Raw genomic sequence first — 19,593 nt, forward strand, 5'->3', positions numbered from 1 at the left:
TTTGAATACTATACTATATTAATGACTCTTTGAATACTATACTACATTAATGACTCTTTGAATACTATACTACATTAATGACTCTTTGAATACTATACTATATTAATGACTCTTTGAATACTATACTATATTAATGACTCTTTGAATACTATACTATATTAATGACTCTTTGAATACTATACTATATTAATGACTCTTTGAATACTATACTAATGACTCTTTGAATACTATACTACATTAATGACTCTTTGAATACTATACTACATTAATGACTCATTAATGAAATATTCTGTAACCCTAAATGAGACATGTTGCACTGGAAGACTTGAGGGGAAGTACTATCACAATGAGCTATAGGTCTTCCATCTTGAAAACATGAAGACTGGCTATATGGTCAACAGCGAGGAGCTGAGAGAGATATGAATTTCACGCCTCATTGACAATTCTTGCAAGCACTGGTTATGCAACGAACCTACTGAACCACTTCCTCACAAGCGCTAATGCACTACAATTGGTATCTCTGGAGCAACACTCAATCCACTCATCCCATCCTCCCACTTTTATTTAATTCTGACAGGTATCACGATTATTGTAGTTTACTTACAGAAAATCAGTACTTGATTTAAAAGGATAAATAACTGGAGTAAAATGCAAGTCCTGTAGTATTTATTACAGTTAACTTCATGTAGAGCTATAGAATGTCATTTGTTAAGGCTTGGTTATACACTGCTCAAAAAAAATAAAGGGAACACTAAAATAACACATCCTAGATCTGAATGAATGAAATATTCTTATTAAATACTTTTTTTCTTTACATAGTTGAATGTGCTGACAACAATCACACAAATTATCAATGGAAATCAGGATTTGGAGTCACACTCAAAATTAAAGTGGAAAACCACACTACAGGCTGATCCAACTTTGATGTAATGTCCTTAAAACAAGTCAAAATGAGGCTCAGTAGTGTGTGTGTGGCCTCCCTACAACACCTGGACATGCTCCTGATGAGGTGGCGGATGGTCTCCTGAGGGATCTCCCAGACCTGGACTAAAGCATCCGCCAACTCCTGGACAGTCTGTGGTGCAACTGTTGGTGGATGGAGCGAGACATGATGTCCCAGATGTGCTCAATTGGATTCAGGTCTGGGGAACGGGCGGGCCAGTCCATAGCATCAATGCCTTCCTCTTGCAGGAACTGCTGACACACTCCAGCCACATGAGGTCTAGCATTGTCTTGCATTAGGAGGAACCCAGGGCCAACCGCACCAGCATATGGTCTCACGAGGGGTCTGAGGATCTCATCTCGGTACCTAATGGCAGTCAGGCTACCTCTGGCGAGCACATGGAGGGATGTGCGGCCCCCCAAAGAAATGCCACCCCACACCATGACTGACCCACCGCCAAACCGGTCATGCTGGAGGATGTTGCAGGCAGCAGAACATTCTCCAAGGCGTCTCCAGACTGTCACGTGCTCAGTGTGAACCTGCTTTCATCTGTGAAGAGCACAGGGCGCCAGTGGCGAATTTGCCAATCTTGGTGTTCTCTGGCAAATGCCAAACGTCCTGCACGGTGTTGGGCTGTAAGCACAATCCCCACCTGTGGACGTCGGGCCCTCATACCACCCTCATGGAGTCTGTTTCTGACCGTTTGAGCAGACACATGCACATTTGTGGCCTGCTGGAGGTCATTTTGCAGGGCTCTGACAGTGCTCCTCCTTGCACAAAGGCGGAGGTAGCGGTCCTGCTGCTGGGTTGTTGCCCTCCTACGGCCTCCTCCACGTCTCCTGATGTACTGGCCTGTCTCCTGGTAGCGTCTTCATGCTCTAGACACTACGCTGACAGGCACAGCAAACCTTCTTGCCACAGCTCGCATTGATGTGCCATCCTGGATGAGCTGCACTACCTGAGCCACTTGTGTGGGTTGTAGACTCCGTCTCATGCTACCACTAGAGTGAAAGCACCGCCAGCATTCAAAAGTGACCAAAACATCAGCCAGGAAGCATAGGAACTGAGAAGTGGTCTGTGGTTATCACCTGCAGAACCACTCCTTTATTGGGGGTGTCTTGCTAATTGCCTATAATTTCCACCTGTTGTCTATTCCATTTGCACAACAGCATGTGAAATTTGTCAATCAGTGTTGCTTCCTAAGTGGACAGTTTGATTTCACAGAAGTGTGATTGACTTGGAGTTACATTGTGTTGTTTAAGTGTTCCCTTTATTTTTTGAGCAGTGTATATAAACCTGTCTGGCTTAGTGTTTTAGAACATGGCACTTGCAATGCCAGGGTTGTGGATTCAATTCCCATGGGGGACCAGTACCAATGAAAATGTAAATAACTTTTCAATCTTCTGAATGCATATCATGGTTTTTCATTTTCTGGTACATGAGGCAGTATCTTCCTGTGATAAGCTTTAGCTAGGGTCAGGGTTATTCCCAGAAGTAACACCTGTGTTTTCTGTCAACTGTATCCTGCTGCATCAGGAAAGTTCCAATCGCTAGGCACAGTTGGTGTCAATTCCCAACCAAAGGAGTGTAACAGGTGACATCAAGACCTTATGTCACAAGGAGCTGGGGTCCTTCCTGAAGTGAAGAGTCAGGAGCTGAGGGTCTTGTAGAGGGATGCCAGCTGCTGGTAGGTGTTCTCCCCCAGTGTGGAGAGGGCAGAGCTGTACCTCCACACCACCTCCCCTGTCTGTGCATACAGGAAGCCTGTTGTCTCCCATAGTGAGGTGGTCAGTTCGCTACTCAGGCCGTGCACCATCTGACTGAGCTGGGACAGCAAGGAGAATCCCAGAGATGCTCCGCCAACAGGATTCACCCACACTGCCGCCAGGAGCAGCAGCAGCATCCCCAGGAGCACCACTGGGGGAGTGGGATGGAGCTGCTTCCACAAATCATGGACCCAGCTTCCAGGTTGACTCCCTGTCTCTGTCCTAAGAACCGTCTCCAGAATGGTGGGCTTGGCACAGCAGCAGACCCGAGGCACAGGCCCTTCCTCCAGCCCCCCGATGGTCACCCCCACCCAGTGCTGCTCCAGGTACTCAGCAGCACGGGGGGTGATAGCGAGGGATGTGACTTCGGGCAGGGTGGCATTTACCAGTGCCTCCACCCTCTCCCGGAACAGATACACCTTCTCCAGGAACACCAGGGGGGAGTCTTCATCCTCCACAGCTGAGCCCAGAGACAACAAGTCCAGCTGCTCCTCCTGTGGGGAAGGGTGGCACCATAATAGAACATCAAAGGTGAGGAAGTGATGTCATGACAACACCCAACCCCAGGCTATACTTACCTGCAGCTCCTTCAGCCTCTGGATGAGTGGATTGTAGGCCAGCGACACCTCCATGCTTGCAGTGTCCAGGGCCCCCATGAATGCCTCTTTCTTCCTGGCAAGCACCAGCTCCAGCCCCTGGAAGTACTGTTCCACGGCCTGCCGGTCCTGCCTCACTAGGCCCTCGCAGCTGGCCTTCTCCTGCTCCAGCTGCTCCCCCAGTTCACACACCTTCAGGAAATAACACTTTAGGTTACCTACCCAGAAATTGTAATTTGCTCAAACGCATTAAATCCATTATTACTGACAAATCACCTCTGCCCAGCGGTGGTCTGAGAGCCTCCCCAGTAGGTGAGCGGGTGCCTGCCTTTCCCTGATGAAGGCTGCCTGCAGGTCATCGATGGGGTGTCCCTGGTGCTGGCCCACTGTTAGGCAGAAGCCACAGATGAGCTGGCGGTCCTGGACACAGTAGATGTTGAGGGGCTGTCGGTGGTGCTCAGGGCAGGAGGGGGGCTGTGGTTGGCTGTCCTTCTGGAACTGACAGGTAACGATGGGATTAAAATATATGATAAACCCCTTCATTATACTGTATGTACCCTATTAAGATATGCCCCGATTGTGACTGTCCCCTAAGATCAAAAAGTATTAAACAAATGGTTACCTTCTCAATGATGGCGCGGAGGGAGACATTTATGGGCAATGCATCAACACCTGTTGGCGGGAGCTCTACCACACTGCGGCAGTTGGGGCACTTGAGTGGGAGCCGCAGCGGACGCCAGATTAAATAGACGGCAGAGACTTGGAGTACGTTGTCCAGGCAGGACTTACAGAAGGTGTGAGAGCAGGGCAGGACCCGAGGATCAGCAAAGAGGGAATAGCACACAGAACATGTCAGGTCCTCTTCTAGGTTATCCATGGTGGGGTGATGGGACAATGAGGCTCTGTGTACCTGGCTTGTTGCTGCCCTTGTCATTTAATGCATCGTTTTGCCTGTAATTGGAAGAGAGGAAAACACTTGAGTGTTCTAAATCAAGAGTGACGATCAAAGGTTTGATTTGTCCTGACAAAGACTCCAAACCCACTTGGCTTAATATTTGCAATCTAATTGCTGGTGATGAGTATTAAGTTCATCATAATGATTCATCAACAGTTACACACGGGTGGAGTCACTTCCTGACAACCTGCAAAGTTTAGTGGTCGATATTTATGTGGCCTTCTAGCATATTTACACAAGAGTGACAAAACAGTACCTCCAAACCTGGACAGCAGCGGATTACGACTTCACACCGGATGACTCCCACCTCACCACTAGAAGCTATTTCAGTCTGACCGGATGATCAGCAGTTTCTACTGTCTCAGTCTAACCCATGTATAGGTTTGTAGGGCACTACAATTATTGCCACTTGCACATTGCTCTGCTGCATACATCACACATAATGAATAACGCTGGTTGACTGAGATGAACAACATTGAGAGCCACATGAGAATTGTTTCGGAACAATAATTCATTCAAATGGTGATGCAATATGGTTAGTGTAATGGTGTTATATACAGGGCCGGCTCTAGCCTTTTGGGGGTCCTAAGCAAGATTTTGTTGGGGGGCCCCGACCAAGTGGGCAAAAATAAGTGTCCTCCCCTATTTATAGCAGAGAAACATTTACATTTTTATGTTAATTTCCTGCAATTCCACACATTTTGCCATTGGGGCTGTGAGAAAACTGACCAATTTTCTAACAAATGTCATGCAATTCTATTCGGTTTGCAATGGGGCAGAGACATTTTTGCAGTTTTAAGCAATTTCCTGCAATTCTACACATTTTTCCATGACATATGCCATGATATCTGAGTGAGAGTGACTAGCTAAATCAATGGGGGCCCTGGGGATGTGCCCTGTGTGCCCAGTCAATATTTGGCCATGATTATTACAAGTTTAGATTACTGGCTAGGCTAATTTACCAATCTAAAAATGGTTAGCTGTTTGGCTTATTGAATGACTGACAAAACAATTAAACTGCAGATTCAAAACCACATTTCGAGCATGCACCTTGTGTATTCTAATATTCTAACTCTCAACAGTAAATTAAGAACCAGACAGTTCCTAAAAAAAAAAGTGGCTGAGGGGCCTAAGCAACTGCTTATGTTGCAAGCCAGCCCTGGTTACATAATGATAGTGGTTTTCCTGGGACAGGTTGCCCAACTACAGTATAATGCAGTCGGTTTGGCTAGTGTAGTGCAATTGCCTGAAATGTAACATACGTATTGGAAACACTAACAGCTCCACCTACCAGAGGTCAAGACTACTAGTAATGTATTACATTGATAATGTGGGGGCTTGCAAGAGCCCACTCATTTTGGTGTACAAGACCCGGCACCTCAGGTTAGATTGCAGACAGGTAGATGCTCACGTGATCCTCCCAAACACCGGAGTGACACTATTCTTGCTGAAATAATAATGTGATAATGACAGCTGTCTGTCCAGAATGATATTTCGCCTAAAGGTGTTTTGAGATTAATTTGGATTTATCGCAATTTAGGCTACACGTGTTTTTTTTTTTAACCTTCCTATTTGTGCGGCACTGTCGACAATGTACAACAATAGACATAGCCTATAACATGGACTTCGGGCACACTCAATTATTCCATGAATAATATGTTAAACAAAACAAAAGCCCGAAGACCCTGTAAAAATGCTGCCGGAAGTGTTTACGTTTGAAAGAAAACAACCGTGATACCAGTTTGCCTGACAGATGGTTAGTCGGGCTGCATTTCAGCAAGGCTACTGCGCTTGTTATTTCTAAATCAAAAACTCACTGTTGCAAACTTTATGATAGACACGATTGATAAAGCCTAGCTTTTTAATTTCACAAAGTACAGTATTTGTTTTATTTTCGAAACGCTCACCGATGCCCGGACTTCGAAAATACGTGCCGAAGATCCTCCTCTTGCTCGCGTCCTGTCCTCGGTCTGGTCCCGGACTATAGTATCCCAATGCGCATGCGATTTACAGCCTTTTTCCTATCATGTGCCTCAAATTTAAATCAAGTGCACTGTTACAAAGTAACTGACGATGGGGGCGTTGCGAGATACCCAATGGATGGACGATTCTCTTCTCATCACTCAGCTTGGAGACACAAAGGGATGGGGGCATGAGCATGCGGGTCTGGGCAGATGAGATGTAGGTAGGTAGTCATTGTTTGGTGTTTGTATTATATATATATTTTAAAGTCCATATCAAAGCAATACTTCTTTCACCATAGCACAGCATCAAAAGAAGAATGAAATGCTACAAATGACAGAACATCCTAAATGAAACTGCAGAGGCAACAGGCATACATACGCCTACTACAGTATACATGAACCATTAAAAGACAAGAAAAACAGACCATACCTGTGGGTTTCACTATTTATTTTCTTGAAGACAATCTAGCCTGTAGATCCAACTCGACAGGTTAACCACCATTTCATTTTTATTTTTTTGAAACCACATATTTGCTAACAAGGAATGCTGAAAAAAAAAAAAAACTAAATGTTCAACAGAAGGTTATGATGACCACAAAGTGCAATCAATTTCTACAGTCTTAAAAATTAACACAAAGAAAAATGGGGGAAGATTGGGCACCTAAATGGAAAACGGGGCAGGAGCAAGGGGTTGGGAGGTACAGCAAACTTGTTCATGGGTTCTCTTAGGTCAAGGAATAAGGCTCAACATTTATCATTGAGCCACCCTGTCGAGGCTAGGGGGTCCAATCACCGATACTTACCTTTCCCCAATTCAGGGGTGCCTCAGGCAGAATAATTATTACCCCTAATTAAAAAATGTAAATAAAAATTCCTCCAAATTCCCTAAAAATGTCTCAACGTGAGTTGATTATGGCTACTACTAAATATAAAACAAAGCTTGTGGTTGGATGATGCATATTGAAGGTGTTAGCAGGTCTGATGAGTCCAACCACACCTTTTGAATGACTTCAGGCCTCTCACTCTGCAGTACATGTGCAAAACTGTTCAGATTTATCTTCAAAATCAGAAACTTAAGTCAGTAGGGGGAGACAGGTAACATTTGAACAGCAAAGTTTACAAAAAAAAATAAAAAATTACACTGTGTACAGCCTAAAGAAACTAAAAACCCCTCAAATGAACTGTGCTATAGCTTAGTACATGCAAAGGTTATGAATCAAAGTTACATAAAATGGCAATTTTTAATTTCCCCTTGTGATAAGTCAAAGCTATGGCAACAATACCGCAAAAGCAGTGATTTTTGCTTCAAGAGAAAGAAAAAACATTAAATCATGCTAGGGGAGTACACGAGTCATTTGGTTGACAATGATGATGTCAGAATTTCACAGCATCAAACCCAGATCTGGTGCAAAGGTATGGTTAATGTGAGGAGGTGGAATTATGATCCTTATTAATCACCTCACATAAGCAATGAAAGTAAAAGCAGAAAATAAAAATTGTACACACTGGATGCAAAAAGAAAAGCCACCAAATGCATCTTACTACAATGCACCCGCTGCTCCACCTAGCCTTGTCCAGTGTCAATTAATACAAATTAAAAACAACAAAACAAAACCCTTGTGATTACATGTTTTTTCATTTCCAAAGTTCTTCCTTTCAGGGATTTGTATCTGCCTCATTAGAAGGCAGAATTTCTTCTCGTATTTTCCTTCGTTTGCGCTTCTCGGTTTTGTTACTCTTATGTTGTATGTATTTTGTTTCTCTCTACATGCGTTCACATCCAGTCTTCTTGCACACTCCAGACACGCACACACGGCACTCGTCCATTCTCTTGCACACACCCGCTGGACTCTAGCCCTGCCCACCGCCGCGGGGGGAGGGGGGGGGGGGGGGAGGGAGACGCTCCATCGAGGGCCTCTGGTTGGAGGAGATGAACCTGGCTCCTCAGCACTGAGTCCAGACATTCATACACAATGGGTCCATTCACACACACGTCTGATGGCGTGGCCGATTGGGGGATGGGCGCACAGGAGGTGGCGCCCCCTCCGGTCGGAGGACCGCAGAATTGTCATATGGTTCATCTTACGCTTGTTTGGTTGGTTTTCCTTTTGTGTTTGTTGCCTCAATGTCTTGATTTTGAAGTATTTGATTCTCCCCGGGCTGACATCGCGTTTTTGTCATCATTGTAGTAGTTTTCCGTTTTTTTAGACAGCTCCAATAACATGGAAGTTACTCGGCGTGTCTCAACGCATTCGATGTAGATGTTTGTTTTTTGCAACATGTAGCCACTCACTCACACCCACTCGCCATCTCAAACTTCATTTGGGCTGGTTCCCCTGGAATGCCAAACGAAATCAACACATTTTCTCTCAGATAAGATGCAGCCACGGATCCCACGAGCCAAGCACAATGGATCTAATTTCTCTCACACTCTTTCGCTCTCTTTCTCTCCTAATTTGTTTTATGTTGAACAGAGTGCTGCATCGCAAACAAAACTCCAGACTCCCGAGATGCCTTCTAGAACTGGAACCCCTCTGTTGGCACGTTGGTGGAGGAATTGAAGCCGTATGTTCCCCCCTGGATCGCCTCCGGAACCAGGCTGGAGTCTTCATCAATCTGAACATGAGACAATAACTCAATCTATACCAATAAGACATTCCCCACAATGTAGTATGCAGTACCTTCCCCAACCACGACATGGCCATATTAGAGCTCTGACTTACATCATCAGATGAGAAGAACTGATCAATAATTTCATAGGCCAGTTTATAGATGTCTTCATTCTCATGATTCTGGAGCTGCTCCACCTTCTCCAGACCTGAGGGGCAGGAAAGAGAGATGGTTCAAGTCAAATCTACACAGCCACTGAGATACAAACACTATACTTCAACATAAACAGTTGGGAGGAACAATGACGCTTGAGGGGTAACTGAGTGGGCTGGGCTCTGACCTCCACACTCCTCGATGAGGTTGGCGATGGTCTCGGCCTCGTCGTCAGCCATCTTGAGGATGTTGCTGAGGCCGTCCAGGACCACCTGCACCACCTGAGCATCCTTCACTGTCAGCAGGTTACAGAAGGGAGGGATCACCTGCTGCTGGATCAGGTACGCCACCTACAGAACCGGAGAAGGGTCAGCTTGGGGCTTTACAAAATACATTATATATTATTATTCGAGTGTATGGATGTCAGGTGAGGTGTATGTGGTAAAGTGGGTAGGCCTCAGTTGAGCTCACCTGGTCCTTCCTCCCGCTAATTGTCAGATTGCTGATGGCCCAGGCTGCTTCTTTCTGTGTTCCAAAATCTCCCTGCAAAAACATTTGAATTAATATTTCCCCAATATGACACTCTCATCACTGCTTCATTTTGTGTGAGAGAAAGCTCTGATGAAGAGATGAATGAAGCAGTGAAAGTGATAAAACAGACCTTGTCCAGAAGGTGGATGATCATGGGTACCAGGTTGGCATCAATGACAGCCTGCACCTGCTGCTGGTTGCCTGCTGTGATGTTGGACAGGAACCACACTGCCTCCTGCAGGATGGGAGAAGAAACAGCAGCACTCAATGTGACTACTCCTTCTACTCACTACTCCAGTGTGACTACTCTCACACACAAGTGTGGTGTGCGAGAGGCAGGGCTTATAGAGACAGAATAAGCAGTCGGTGTGTGCGCTAGAGTGTGTGCATGCGTGTCAGGAGGACTGCAGAAATGGTGAGGAGTTCACACGTGGAATTCAAAGGTGTGTGGACTGAGCTAGATCAGACTCCAGGGGCCTGCTCAAAGCTGTGGCCCCTGGTCGAGATGGGGTGCTGGGGACAGGGTAGGGGCGGTCGTGAGGCCCTAATCATTGGCTCAGTCACGGAGGGAGGGGCCTCTGTTTGAGTGACAGGCCTCAGATGCACTCCGATATCAGCAGAGACCCATGGGTCTTCTGTGCCCACTACCCTTCACCCACAAATACTATACACACACACAAACGCACTCACACTCTACCCACCGTCCCAGACCACCCCAAAATCTACTCAAACTGCAATTTCCATCAGCTTCTTGAAGTCTCCTTGATCCGGCTCTTCCATGATGCGAGTACCTAACTAATAGTTATATCCCCATTCACTGTCATTCATATAGCATTCACACTAGCACCATGTCTCTGATTTCATCACTTCTAGCATGATCAGTCCCACTGACACAGCTGCTGTGCTGTGGCAAGGTGAAGCGGTGCAGAGTATGTATTATGGTGTGTTTGTTACCTTATTGATCTTCTCCTTGGGGTGTGTAAGGAGAGAGGGGAAGTGTCCCAGGGCGTCACAGTTGAGCACTACCTGGGTCTGTTCATCTGTTCCAGTCACTATGTTGCCCACCGCCCGCAGAGCAGCAGTCTAGAGAGAAACACACAATCAAGTTCCACATAGCAGTCAATACAAACAACTCCAAGCATTAACAAACATTCATGCAACTAAAGTAAGCAAACCAACCACTACCCAAAGAATGTTTGAGTATGAATATCAGCACAGTAACCATCAGACAAGGCATCAGGGCCAGGAGTAAGACCCATTGAAGTCCTGAGCAGTATGATCTCTAGGGTCAGCTAGGGCTGGGCGGTATACCGCATTTTACGATATACTGGTATTGATGCACGGACTGGTTTGGGTTTTCATGATATTTTAATGTTTTTGTTTAATGTGATACGGCGTGTTTAACGTCCATTTTATAGTTTAATTCGCTATTTGAGTCATCCCAATTGGCACCGCTTTCCAAAAAGCTGAGTCAGAGCAAACGTAATTAGCTATACAGCCTGATATTACCAGTAACCGAGTAAACCTAAATCATCATGTTTGTGCAACAGTATCTTCTAAATTAAGAAGGAATACGCAAAGCATGAAGACGCTAAGCGAAAACATTCAACATAGCCAAAGATTATAGGGTCCCCTAGGAAACAAAACACTTTGGTTCCTACCCTGTCATAATAACTCCTGCCTGGCAATTTAATTCGATGTCACGTCAAATACTGTATTTAAAGTGCCCACTATTAATATTCTAATTAGAATAATCTATTTCCATGATTCCAACTTGTTTCTCTAAATCGAAAGTCAAATCACAATTGCAACAGTTGGTTAAAAATAAGGCCTAGATTGTTTGCCCATATTGTGCAGCCCTACTTGGCAGCGTGGAAATTATGAGTGCAGGTAATACAGAAAATGCTGAAATGATGTTGAATTGAACAGTATAAAACAATTGAATGGAGAAAGACCCATTGAAATCACTTAGAATATATGTGTTGCCACCCTAGGATCACTCACTACTCATAAAGCACCCTAGTAACTGACTTAGACGCCCAACGGACCCACCCGGCCAGACAGGAACCCATCTCAGATCAAAACACTGCAGCTCAGGACAAGAGCTCTTCTCCAAACCCTAACCTGACCACCGCAGTGCACAGGTCTCCAAGTACCTGACTGAAAACAACCCCCTGCCCCGCCCCCTTCAGTGTTTGCAGACCTGAAGGTAACTGATATGGGTAAGTGATGTGGTGATGGCTCTACCTATCCTTCTAATGAGCATAGAGAAGTCACCGCCATATTGCTTACACACCTATCTGATGCAATCACATCTGCAAACACAGCTATGGTCTGGCACAGCTCATTCCTTACAAAAGCACCATTCCATTTGGTTGGCGTCTGTCTTCCTGAGCCCCACTGAGTTGAATGGAGCTGATCCTAGACGGTGATCTACGGACAGTTCTCGTTGAAGATGAGACTTGGGGGGGCTAAGCTGATCCTAGATCTGTTTCTCCACGGGCATCTCTGTGTCTCCGTACCTGGACTTTGACCTCCTGGTGGCTAAGCAGGGGCACCAGGTTGGGCACAATGCCTGAGTCGATGACCATCTGAATCTGCTCGTTGCCCGCGTCTGTCAGGTAGGACAGAGCCCACACCGTGTCCACCAGGATCTACAGGGGTCAACACACAGGGTCACAGGTCCAAAAACAAAACATTCACTAATTCATCAACATACAGATCATGCATTAATATCTGCCTGTGGTTATTAAAAAGGGGGAAATCAATGTAAACTTTTACTAAATCGGGTTGTGTCTTTCTGAATACAATCAGTGATTGAGGAACTCACATTAACATCAGTGTGGTGGATCAGCACACAGAGAGCTGGAAGAATCTGAGAGAGAAAAGAGGGAGAGAGCAAGAGAGTCAGTGAGAGAGATGCCAACAAAATGACAGGAATAGGATATTCCCACTGGAGATGTGTCAAATGGACAATATGTATGTTTAAACAGCCATTTGGTGGGGGGTGTCCATTAAAATATGAAAAATTCATGAGTCGAGCTGAGTTGTTGAAGGACAGTTTTGCTACCTCTGTAGTCAAGCAATTTGGTATAAATCGGAAATTAGCTAATCTGAATGACCTTTTTCACACGCTTTTTAAAGGAGAGGTTGGAATCAAGTATGATGCCATGGTACTTAAAATCAGATACCACCTGGAGCTTCTCCCCTGACACATAGACATCTGGCTCAGTAGCATCTGTTGCCCTCTTTGTGAAGAACATGCAAACAGTTTTTACATTGAGATGCAAACACGAGTCACTGAGCCACTTTGTAACCTGGACCATTACAGTAGCGAGTTCTTGTGCAGCTTGTTGTTTGCTCTTTGCATGCACATATATCACTGTATCATCTGCATACATTTGAACTTCAGACCCAGTACAGACAGAAGGCAGATCATTAATGTACAGGCTGAACAGGAGGTGACCCAGTATTGACCCTTGTGGCACGCCCACATCATAGCTAAGAGTGGGCGACAGCTCATTGCTCACTCTGACACACTGAGTTCTGCCTTCAAGGTATGATTCCATCCATCTCAAGGCATCGGGGGGAAAAGTTGAACTTGGATAATTTTGTGATGAGAATCTCATGGTTAACCGTATCAAAAGCCTTCCTTAGGTCCAGAAATACAGCCCCAACAACGGCCCCTTTGTCCATCTTGGACTTCACATTTTCCAGAAGAAAGCAGTTGGCCGTTTCTGTGGAGTGTTTCGCTCTGAAGCCAAACTGCAAAGAGTGTAATGTGAAGGGGCTGTTGTTGAGGTGGGCAATCAGTTGTTCTGCTACACACTTTGACAGCACAGGTAGTATACTAATGGGCCTGTAGTTACTCACGTCAGCAGGGTCACCCGAGTTAAAGATGGCTGTTATTATGGCCGACTTCCAAACCCTTGGAAACACCCCGAGACCAATAGATGTGTTGGTGACCTTAGTAATGGGGCCAATGAGTGACTCTTTGTAGTTTTTAAGAAAGGCAGAGTCCAGCCCAAACACATCTTTGGCTTTAGAGTTCTTTAGTGAGCTAATCACCTTGTTCACCTTTGTCTCAGAAACCTCCCCTATGATGAAGACAGGTTGAGCGTCATTCACTAGCACTGAGAAACCAGTGGAGAGGTTCTGTGTCAGTACCCTGACAGAGTCAATAAAGTAGGAATTGAAGGCTATTGCTATGTCGACTGCATCCTGTGTTAGATTGTTATTCACCATGATTTCAAGTCTTTTTGCAGTGTTACTCTGGTTTTCCGTTAACCTTTTTAGATTCTCCCAGATCAGCTTAGAATTTCCCTTTGCTTCACCAATTATGTTAATAAAAAAAGTTTGCCTTGGCCTGTCTGATTTCTTTCATCACCTTATTTCTCAACATGGTAAACCTACGTCTGTAATGCTCTAATTTGGATCTTAGGGTTATTTTTAGAGCATAATCTTGTTCTTTCATAAATTTCTCAGCATGTTGCTGAGTCTACCTTTAATAATTACACAACTTTATTCATTCAACTTATATAGCGTAATTCATTATATAAAGAAATCGTCAACAACTAAAAACAAATAATCATCATGAGTTGATCAACAGTCAAGAGACTGAAGGATGAGAAAGTTCTCTTACCTCCTGGATGGTCTCCATGGGTGGCGGTGGGTCCTTGTGGCGGCAGAGGTTGACCATGACCCAGGTGACGTTACGGAGGAAGGTGATGGGGATAGAGGGGCTGATGAAGGAGAGCAGGGGCTTCACCACGCCCAGACTGATCACATAGTCCCTGCACTGGGGGCCGTCGCCTAGGAACAGAGATTGTTTGTGAAACTCTCACTGATGATGCCTTGAGACAAACAGAGAATCCCTGAGCCATTCCCACAATCAGCCGCTATTGTTAGAGGGTCCCAGACACACAGAGAAGGATCCAGACTCACCTATGATGTTTCCCAGGGCCCAGACCGCCTGCTCACACACATTCTGGTGAGGAGAGTGCAGCAGCCTCAGGAACAGTGGCACAGCATCTGCAGGAGAAGAAATTCTGTAATTAATATTTAATAGCCAACTCCATCACCAAAGACTACAAATAATCGGTCATTCAGGGGCACAAACTACAAATCCAACATCTGGTAGGCATGATGATAGAAAATCCCACTTAGCCCCCAGAATTGTACTGGCGCTGATATTGTAAGCTGGTACTTACTGGACTGGACCACTGCCTGGGTCTGCTCTGAGGTTCCTGATGCAATGTTGGTCAAAGCCCAGGCAGCTTCAAACTGTAGAGATGGACTGGAGACAGAGGCAGATGTGAAATGAGATGGAGGAGGTAGAAAGAGAAAGGGTGGAGAGAGGGGAGGGATAGAGAGAGGGGGAAAATGAGTGTGATGGAAAGGGTTCTTATTCCATCCGTCAGTGGTTCTGACAATCCTCACATCTGTTTATGAAAACATTTGCATTGCAACATACTTTCATCATCACCCAAAGAGATCCAATCTCAGTGGAGTGACGCTTAGTTTACATTCACTGCAGCACTGCTTAGGTCACAACCACTTCTATTATATAACACACAGAGTAATTATAACACAAAGTAAAGCCCTGCTTACTTGTCATCTCTGTCCAGACAGTGCACCAGAATGGGGAGAATGCCTGACTTGATCAGGTCATCTATGGGAGGGTTACGGTCACTAGACAACAGCTTCCTGCAGGGTGAAAATGTCCATTATTCACACATACTTGCACTTAAGACACAGCAAAACATAAAATAAAGGAATGTGAAATGTAAACATCAGGCATGACAACGCAATCTCACAATGATTACACAAGACCAGCGACAATGCCACAGAACTAAGTCTAGCATGTTCGCCGGAAACCAGGAAATAATTTGAAGGCTATGCTCCAGAACATGCCACGCCACAACATTCTAGAGATTGGTTTTGGAACCATGTTTGAGTGTGAATCACCATGGCAACCAGCAGAGCCGGGTGTAGGAGGAGAGAGTTCCTACCTTGCAGCCTGCACGGCACTCAGCTGAACTCCCTGGTTATCACTTGTGGCATTCTGCAACAACAGCACACAGGGAATCACATACCGTGGAAGCAAATCCATGTCTAAGAAATGTTTCAAAATTGGAAGTGCACTTACTTGTACTATTGCTTCAAGAGAGGTGTTTTGCTGCAAGATAAAAGGAGGTACTTGGTAAGGGAACAATTTATTTTGCCTATGTCAAACACGGCCAGTGGAAACGTAATGGTTTGTTTGCATTGTGGCCACACCTCAGGGTGATTAGTCAGGCAGTGCCTGGAGACACTAATCAGTCCGAGAGGAATGTCAACACGGGCCAAACATTATACATTACAAATCAAAAAAAAATAAAAAATACTATAAAAGAATACAGTACAGTTAATAGTCATCCTATTTTGTTCATATTTTATTGCAACAAGAGGTCCCCTCACATTTGTTTTGGATTGCATGTGGATATATTTTTAGCTAACAGTTCTAGGAACTCAGTCTTCACCATATATCTAAATCACCTGTTAATCCCTATCAAACCAGTGATTACTTCAAGGAAGGAAAGAAAGCCATGCTCTCTGGAGGATCACAGAGGAAAATGACAGAGGGCCAATCAGAACGTACCGATCTGAAGTCTCCGTCGGCATCAGAGTCTTCGCAGGTGTCCTCGTGGGGCACGTTTCGCCTCTTCAGCAGGTGTTCGTCCCTTTTGTTCTGCAGAGAGCAGGGCAAGAAAGCGGTCTTAACGTATATGCATCAGCATGACAACAGGCTCAACTATTAAACAAGCATTTAAAGGAATACTTCGAGATGTTAGCAGATACCCATAGACTTCCAATCATTGCGCTAACACTACTTAGCATTGGCTTCAAACTACCATCAGACAGGACAGAAATAAAAATGGTCCCCACAAGTTCATCTGACTCTGGGTAAGTAGATCAAGGGCCTTATTGCCAAAATCCCGAAGTATCCCTTTAAACTCATCTTTGATATCCTGATTGAAATGCATTTGTATCTCGTCCGACATAGATTAAAGGAAAGAAGTTGAACAATTACCTTGCGGAGTTCCACCACCACCTCTGTCCTCTGTCTTCTCATCGTCTATAGCGGAGAAAACCCATACATTAGCCCAGTACAAATACACACTATGTATGCCTGATTATTTGTTGATACTTCCACAATCCACACGCAAAACATAAATTAGATGTTTATCCTCCCAATATGATATGACGGCATCATGTGTATTTGTGAGAGCTGTTCAGAGTCAGATTGTTCATCCACAGCTTTGATGGCACAGTGATAGAACAAGCCTGCCATACCACTGCCTGAAATCACCAGCTCACACTCACATAACAAGGACCTCATTTACATAGACTGACTTAACACAGATCTCAACTACTGGTGTTTTGTATGTAAGGGCTCGTGTTAATAATGGGTAGTAATACGAGGGACCATTTTCAAGCACCTGATTGACAGACATTACATTTCTTGTAAGGACAAATTAAGTAATTTGCTGTCATAAAATACTGGCCTTTGGCCATTTGTCATGATTGGATGATATAGTGAAAGTACGAAGTTAAATTCTTCCTTCTGTCTAGAAGGGCCATACCCATTTCCTTCTTATACTCCCACTCCACAGTGAAGTGGCAGACAGTGCATCACTCAAATATGATCAGCACTTCTATCATCATGTGGTGGTGCGATATAGCCTAGTTATGTATGTTAGTTGTTATGCAAGCAATATTTTTGTTTACACTGCAAACAATGCCCCTGCCATTGACTAGCCATATTACATCATTGTTAAAAAGAGGCAGACACTTCTTCTCATCTAGCTTAAACATAATACTAGCTAGTATACGTGTTCCTCTATCATCTGTTCCGGTTGCCTATAATAATTTAGCTTCCACTAGTTTGAACTGAAAATGTAGTTAAGTTGAAGAAGCCTTGGGTGTTGGTGTGGTGCCCTAGCACCAAGTCCGAAATGGTCTGGGGGGGAAATATCGTTGGGACAACATCGGGAGTCTGTATATTGGTTGGACTCCCCGAGTTGTGCATCATTCTGATGTAAAATAACCCTACCACAATATAGCGGGCTTCACCAAAAAAACAACGTTTCCTGTCAAAGGCATGTGTATAATCTGTAGGAACTCTACATATTGTGGTAGGTTTATTTTCTGTCGCCACCCATCAGAAGGATTCACAACTCTGGGAGTCCAACCAAACACAGCCCCCCGATGTTGTGTTCCAAAGCTAGGGAAAACACTGATTAGTATAATGTAATGTTAACGTTTAACTGTCCTACACTTGCTATCCATCTACCTCACAATGGCTATAACTTTCGTTATGGGTCTGCCAAGGCCTGCAAAGGGACCCTGACCAGCTACATTCTACGCTAGCAGGTTAGCTAGTAACCTAGCTAGCTACCAACATCGGGTACTGGCTAACTAGACATAATTCAATATTTGTAGTTAAAGAAGCTGCCAACTAGTACGCGGCTAATATTTACCATTACATTTGACACTTGGAACAACTAACTACGAAGCTAAAGTTAAACTGACAAACTCAGTTGGGTGGCTAACGTTAGCTAGATCAACTTAGCTAGCTATCGTTAGCTAGATCAACTTAGCTAGCTATCGTTAGCTAGTATAGTTAAGGTTTTTACTGCGTAATTTTTTATTTGAGGTCATTAGTTAGCTAGCCAACGGTAGGTACCAGTTTTAAAATCGTACTGGCTACAAGGATATATACCATCTGATAATTGCGTGTAAATTAGTTGGCTAGCTAACTACATTACATATCTAGCAAGCTGTAGCCGGGGAGGAGTGGTACATTATAGCTGGCTAGCTAACTACATACTTAGCTAGCTAACGTTAGCTAATCCAAACCACGGAGGTGGCTGACTAGCGCAGTCGTTCGAAGGGGATACGAATCTCGTTTAGAGAACCACATTGTCCCCTCGAACATGTGGTTAAGTATGTCAACTCCAAACCGGATGGGTTGTCTGAGACAGCTACCTAACTACATTTCAGATGACTGTCGAATAGCAAATATAGCTAGCTAGAACAGCGTGTTTGTTAGTGTACCATTGCTATCACGGCCTGTAGACTAGCTAGCTACCAGTTTAGCTTAGATGGAACTGGGAGTCGTTTGCTAGCTCGGTTAGCTGGGGACGTTTCACGTGCTGTGGATTACTTTTATTCTGGTTCAGAAAGTCGGATGGATTGATAGAAAGGCCTTGGTCTATTTGACGATCAGATAAGGCCTGGTTTGGTCTGGGTGCAAAGTTCCAGACCATGAAAATTACGAACGACGTCACACAGCGCAGCCCCAAAATAGCGCATATGAAAAGGGACCCCTCGACGGAATCAGATACTTCACCTCCAAGTCGCGACCCTTGTTCTTGAAATTCTTCAGTCGCTGGTTGTCTAGTTTCTCGTTGTCAGACATGTTAGCAATCTTAGCTATGTTTTAACACCGTTTGAAATGAATCAGCTAGCCGCTACTCCTTTCGAGTTATTTTTCTCAGGCCTTTCAGTTACCGGACTATTTTTTGTTGGTCTGTCCGCGGTGCATACTGGGAATGCCGGTGGTGGAGAGACAGCCTCGCTCTGGGTGGAAGGGCGGGGAATTCCCGTTATTGCTCACTCGTTGGTCTCGCGAAATAGGTTATTATTCCTCACGAGGTCGCTCTGTGGTTCGCAGCTAGTTCAGACCACCACACTGTTATGATCTGTCAATCAGTGCATGTTGGTAACGTGTTAGTAGGCCTAAACAGTTACTAGACCTATACTGATATATTTATCTATATCGGACCCTGAAACTATCTACAGTAGTCACTATGGCAACAATCAGAAATGTAGCTAGGTACCAACTGCCGAAGTCAGGTGTCAAAACTGTTATTTAACTTTAAATAATACATTAACGATGCCCAGAATAGTTTCCCCCTCCAAAATAGTCTGTAAGCACATAGCTAGTAACGTTACAACAGTAAGTCAACGCGTTGGTCGTTAACGTTAGCTATAACAGTTACAATTGGCGAAAGTAAGATAGACACCATCA

The 19,593-nt window shown here is 44.6% G+C and overlaps 2 protein-coding genes across 4 annotated transcripts; both read right to left on the reverse strand.

Moving 5' to 3' along the window:
- Positions 1-544: 544 nt before the first annotated feature.
- Positions 545-6,230, reverse strand: LOC139386383 (tripartite motif-containing protein 59-like). Of its 2 annotated transcripts, XM_071131933.1 has the most exons (5): positions 6,168-6,230; positions 3,928-4,256; positions 3,582-3,803; positions 3,288-3,497; positions 545-3,203 (listed from the first exon to the last, which is right to left on the reverse strand). In XM_071131933.1, exons 2-5 carry the CDS (start codon positions 4,237-4,239, stop codon positions 2,592-2,594), a joined length of 1,356 nt encoding a protein of 451 aa, XP_070988034.1. In that variant the 5' UTR covers positions 4,240-4,256; positions 6,168-6,230; the 3' UTR covers positions 545-2,591. The 2 variants fall into 2 exon arrangements, with proteins under 2 accessions (XP_070988034.1, XP_070988033.1); XM_071131932.1 differs by lacking the exon at positions 6,168-6,230 and having other exon boundaries at positions 2,371-3,203; positions 3,928-4,370.
- Positions 6,231-6,644: 414 nt separating this feature from the next.
- On the reverse strand, positions 6,645-19,416 carry LOC139385950 (importin subunit alpha-3-like). Of its 2 annotated transcripts, XM_071131260.1 has the most exons (17): positions 18,913-19,416; positions 16,591-16,635; positions 16,159-16,248; positions 15,667-15,696; positions 15,530-15,582; positions 15,129-15,224; positions 14,729-14,814; positions 14,463-14,549; positions 14,161-14,330; positions 12,349-12,393; positions 12,041-12,172; positions 10,473-10,601; positions 9,649-9,753; positions 9,459-9,530; positions 9,175-9,337; positions 8,948-9,042; positions 6,645-8,840 (listed from the first exon to the last, which is right to left on the reverse strand). In XM_071131260.1, exons 1-17 carry the CDS (start codon positions 18,979-18,981, stop codon positions 8,742-8,744), a joined length of 1,566 nt encoding a protein of 521 aa, XP_070987361.1. In that variant the 5' UTR covers positions 18,982-19,416; the 3' UTR covers positions 6,645-8,741. The 2 variants fall into 2 exon arrangements, with proteins under 2 accessions (XP_070987361.1, XP_070987360.1); XM_071131259.1 differs by having other exon boundaries at positions 6,654-8,840; positions 15,530-15,696; positions 18,913-19,144.
- Between the last annotated feature and the right edge of the window lie 177 nt (positions 19,417-19,593).

This window comes from Oncorhynchus clarkii, chromosome 27 (genome assembly GCF_045791955.1).
Source record: "Oncorhynchus clarkii lewisi isolate Uvic-CL-2024 chromosome 27, UVic_Ocla_1.0, whole genome shotgun sequence".
Lineage (NCBI taxonomy): Eukaryota > Metazoa > Chordata > Actinopteri > Salmoniformes > Salmonidae > Oncorhynchus > Oncorhynchus clarkii.

Bases quoted from the DNA above. Each gene is read 5' to 3' on its own strand.
- LOC139386383 (XM_071131933.1), bottom strand. From the start codon at position 4,239: ATGACAAGGGCAGCAACAAGCCAGGTACACAGAGCCTCATTGTCCCAT. The intron at 3,804-3,927 runs GTAACCATTTGT...GTTACCTGTCAG, and splicing joins TCCGCGCCATCATTGAGAAG to TTCCAGAAGGACAGCCAACC. The intron at 3,498-3,581 runs GTGATTTGTCAG...TATTTCCTGAAG, and splicing joins CAGACCACCGCTGGGCAGAG to GTGTGTGAACTGGGGGAGCA.
- LOC139385950 (XM_071131259.1), bottom strand. From the start codon at position 18,981: ATGTCTGACAACGAGAAACTAGACAACCAGCGACTGAAGAATTTCAAG. The intron at 14,331-14,462 runs GTGAGTCTGGAT...CTCTGTTCCTAG, and splicing joins GGCCCTGGGAAACATCATAG to GCGACGGCCCCCAGTGCAGG. The intron at 12,394-14,160 runs GTAAGAGAACTT...TTTCTCTCTCAG, and splicing joins CCATGGAGACCATCCAGGAG to ATTCTTCCAGCTCTCTGTGT.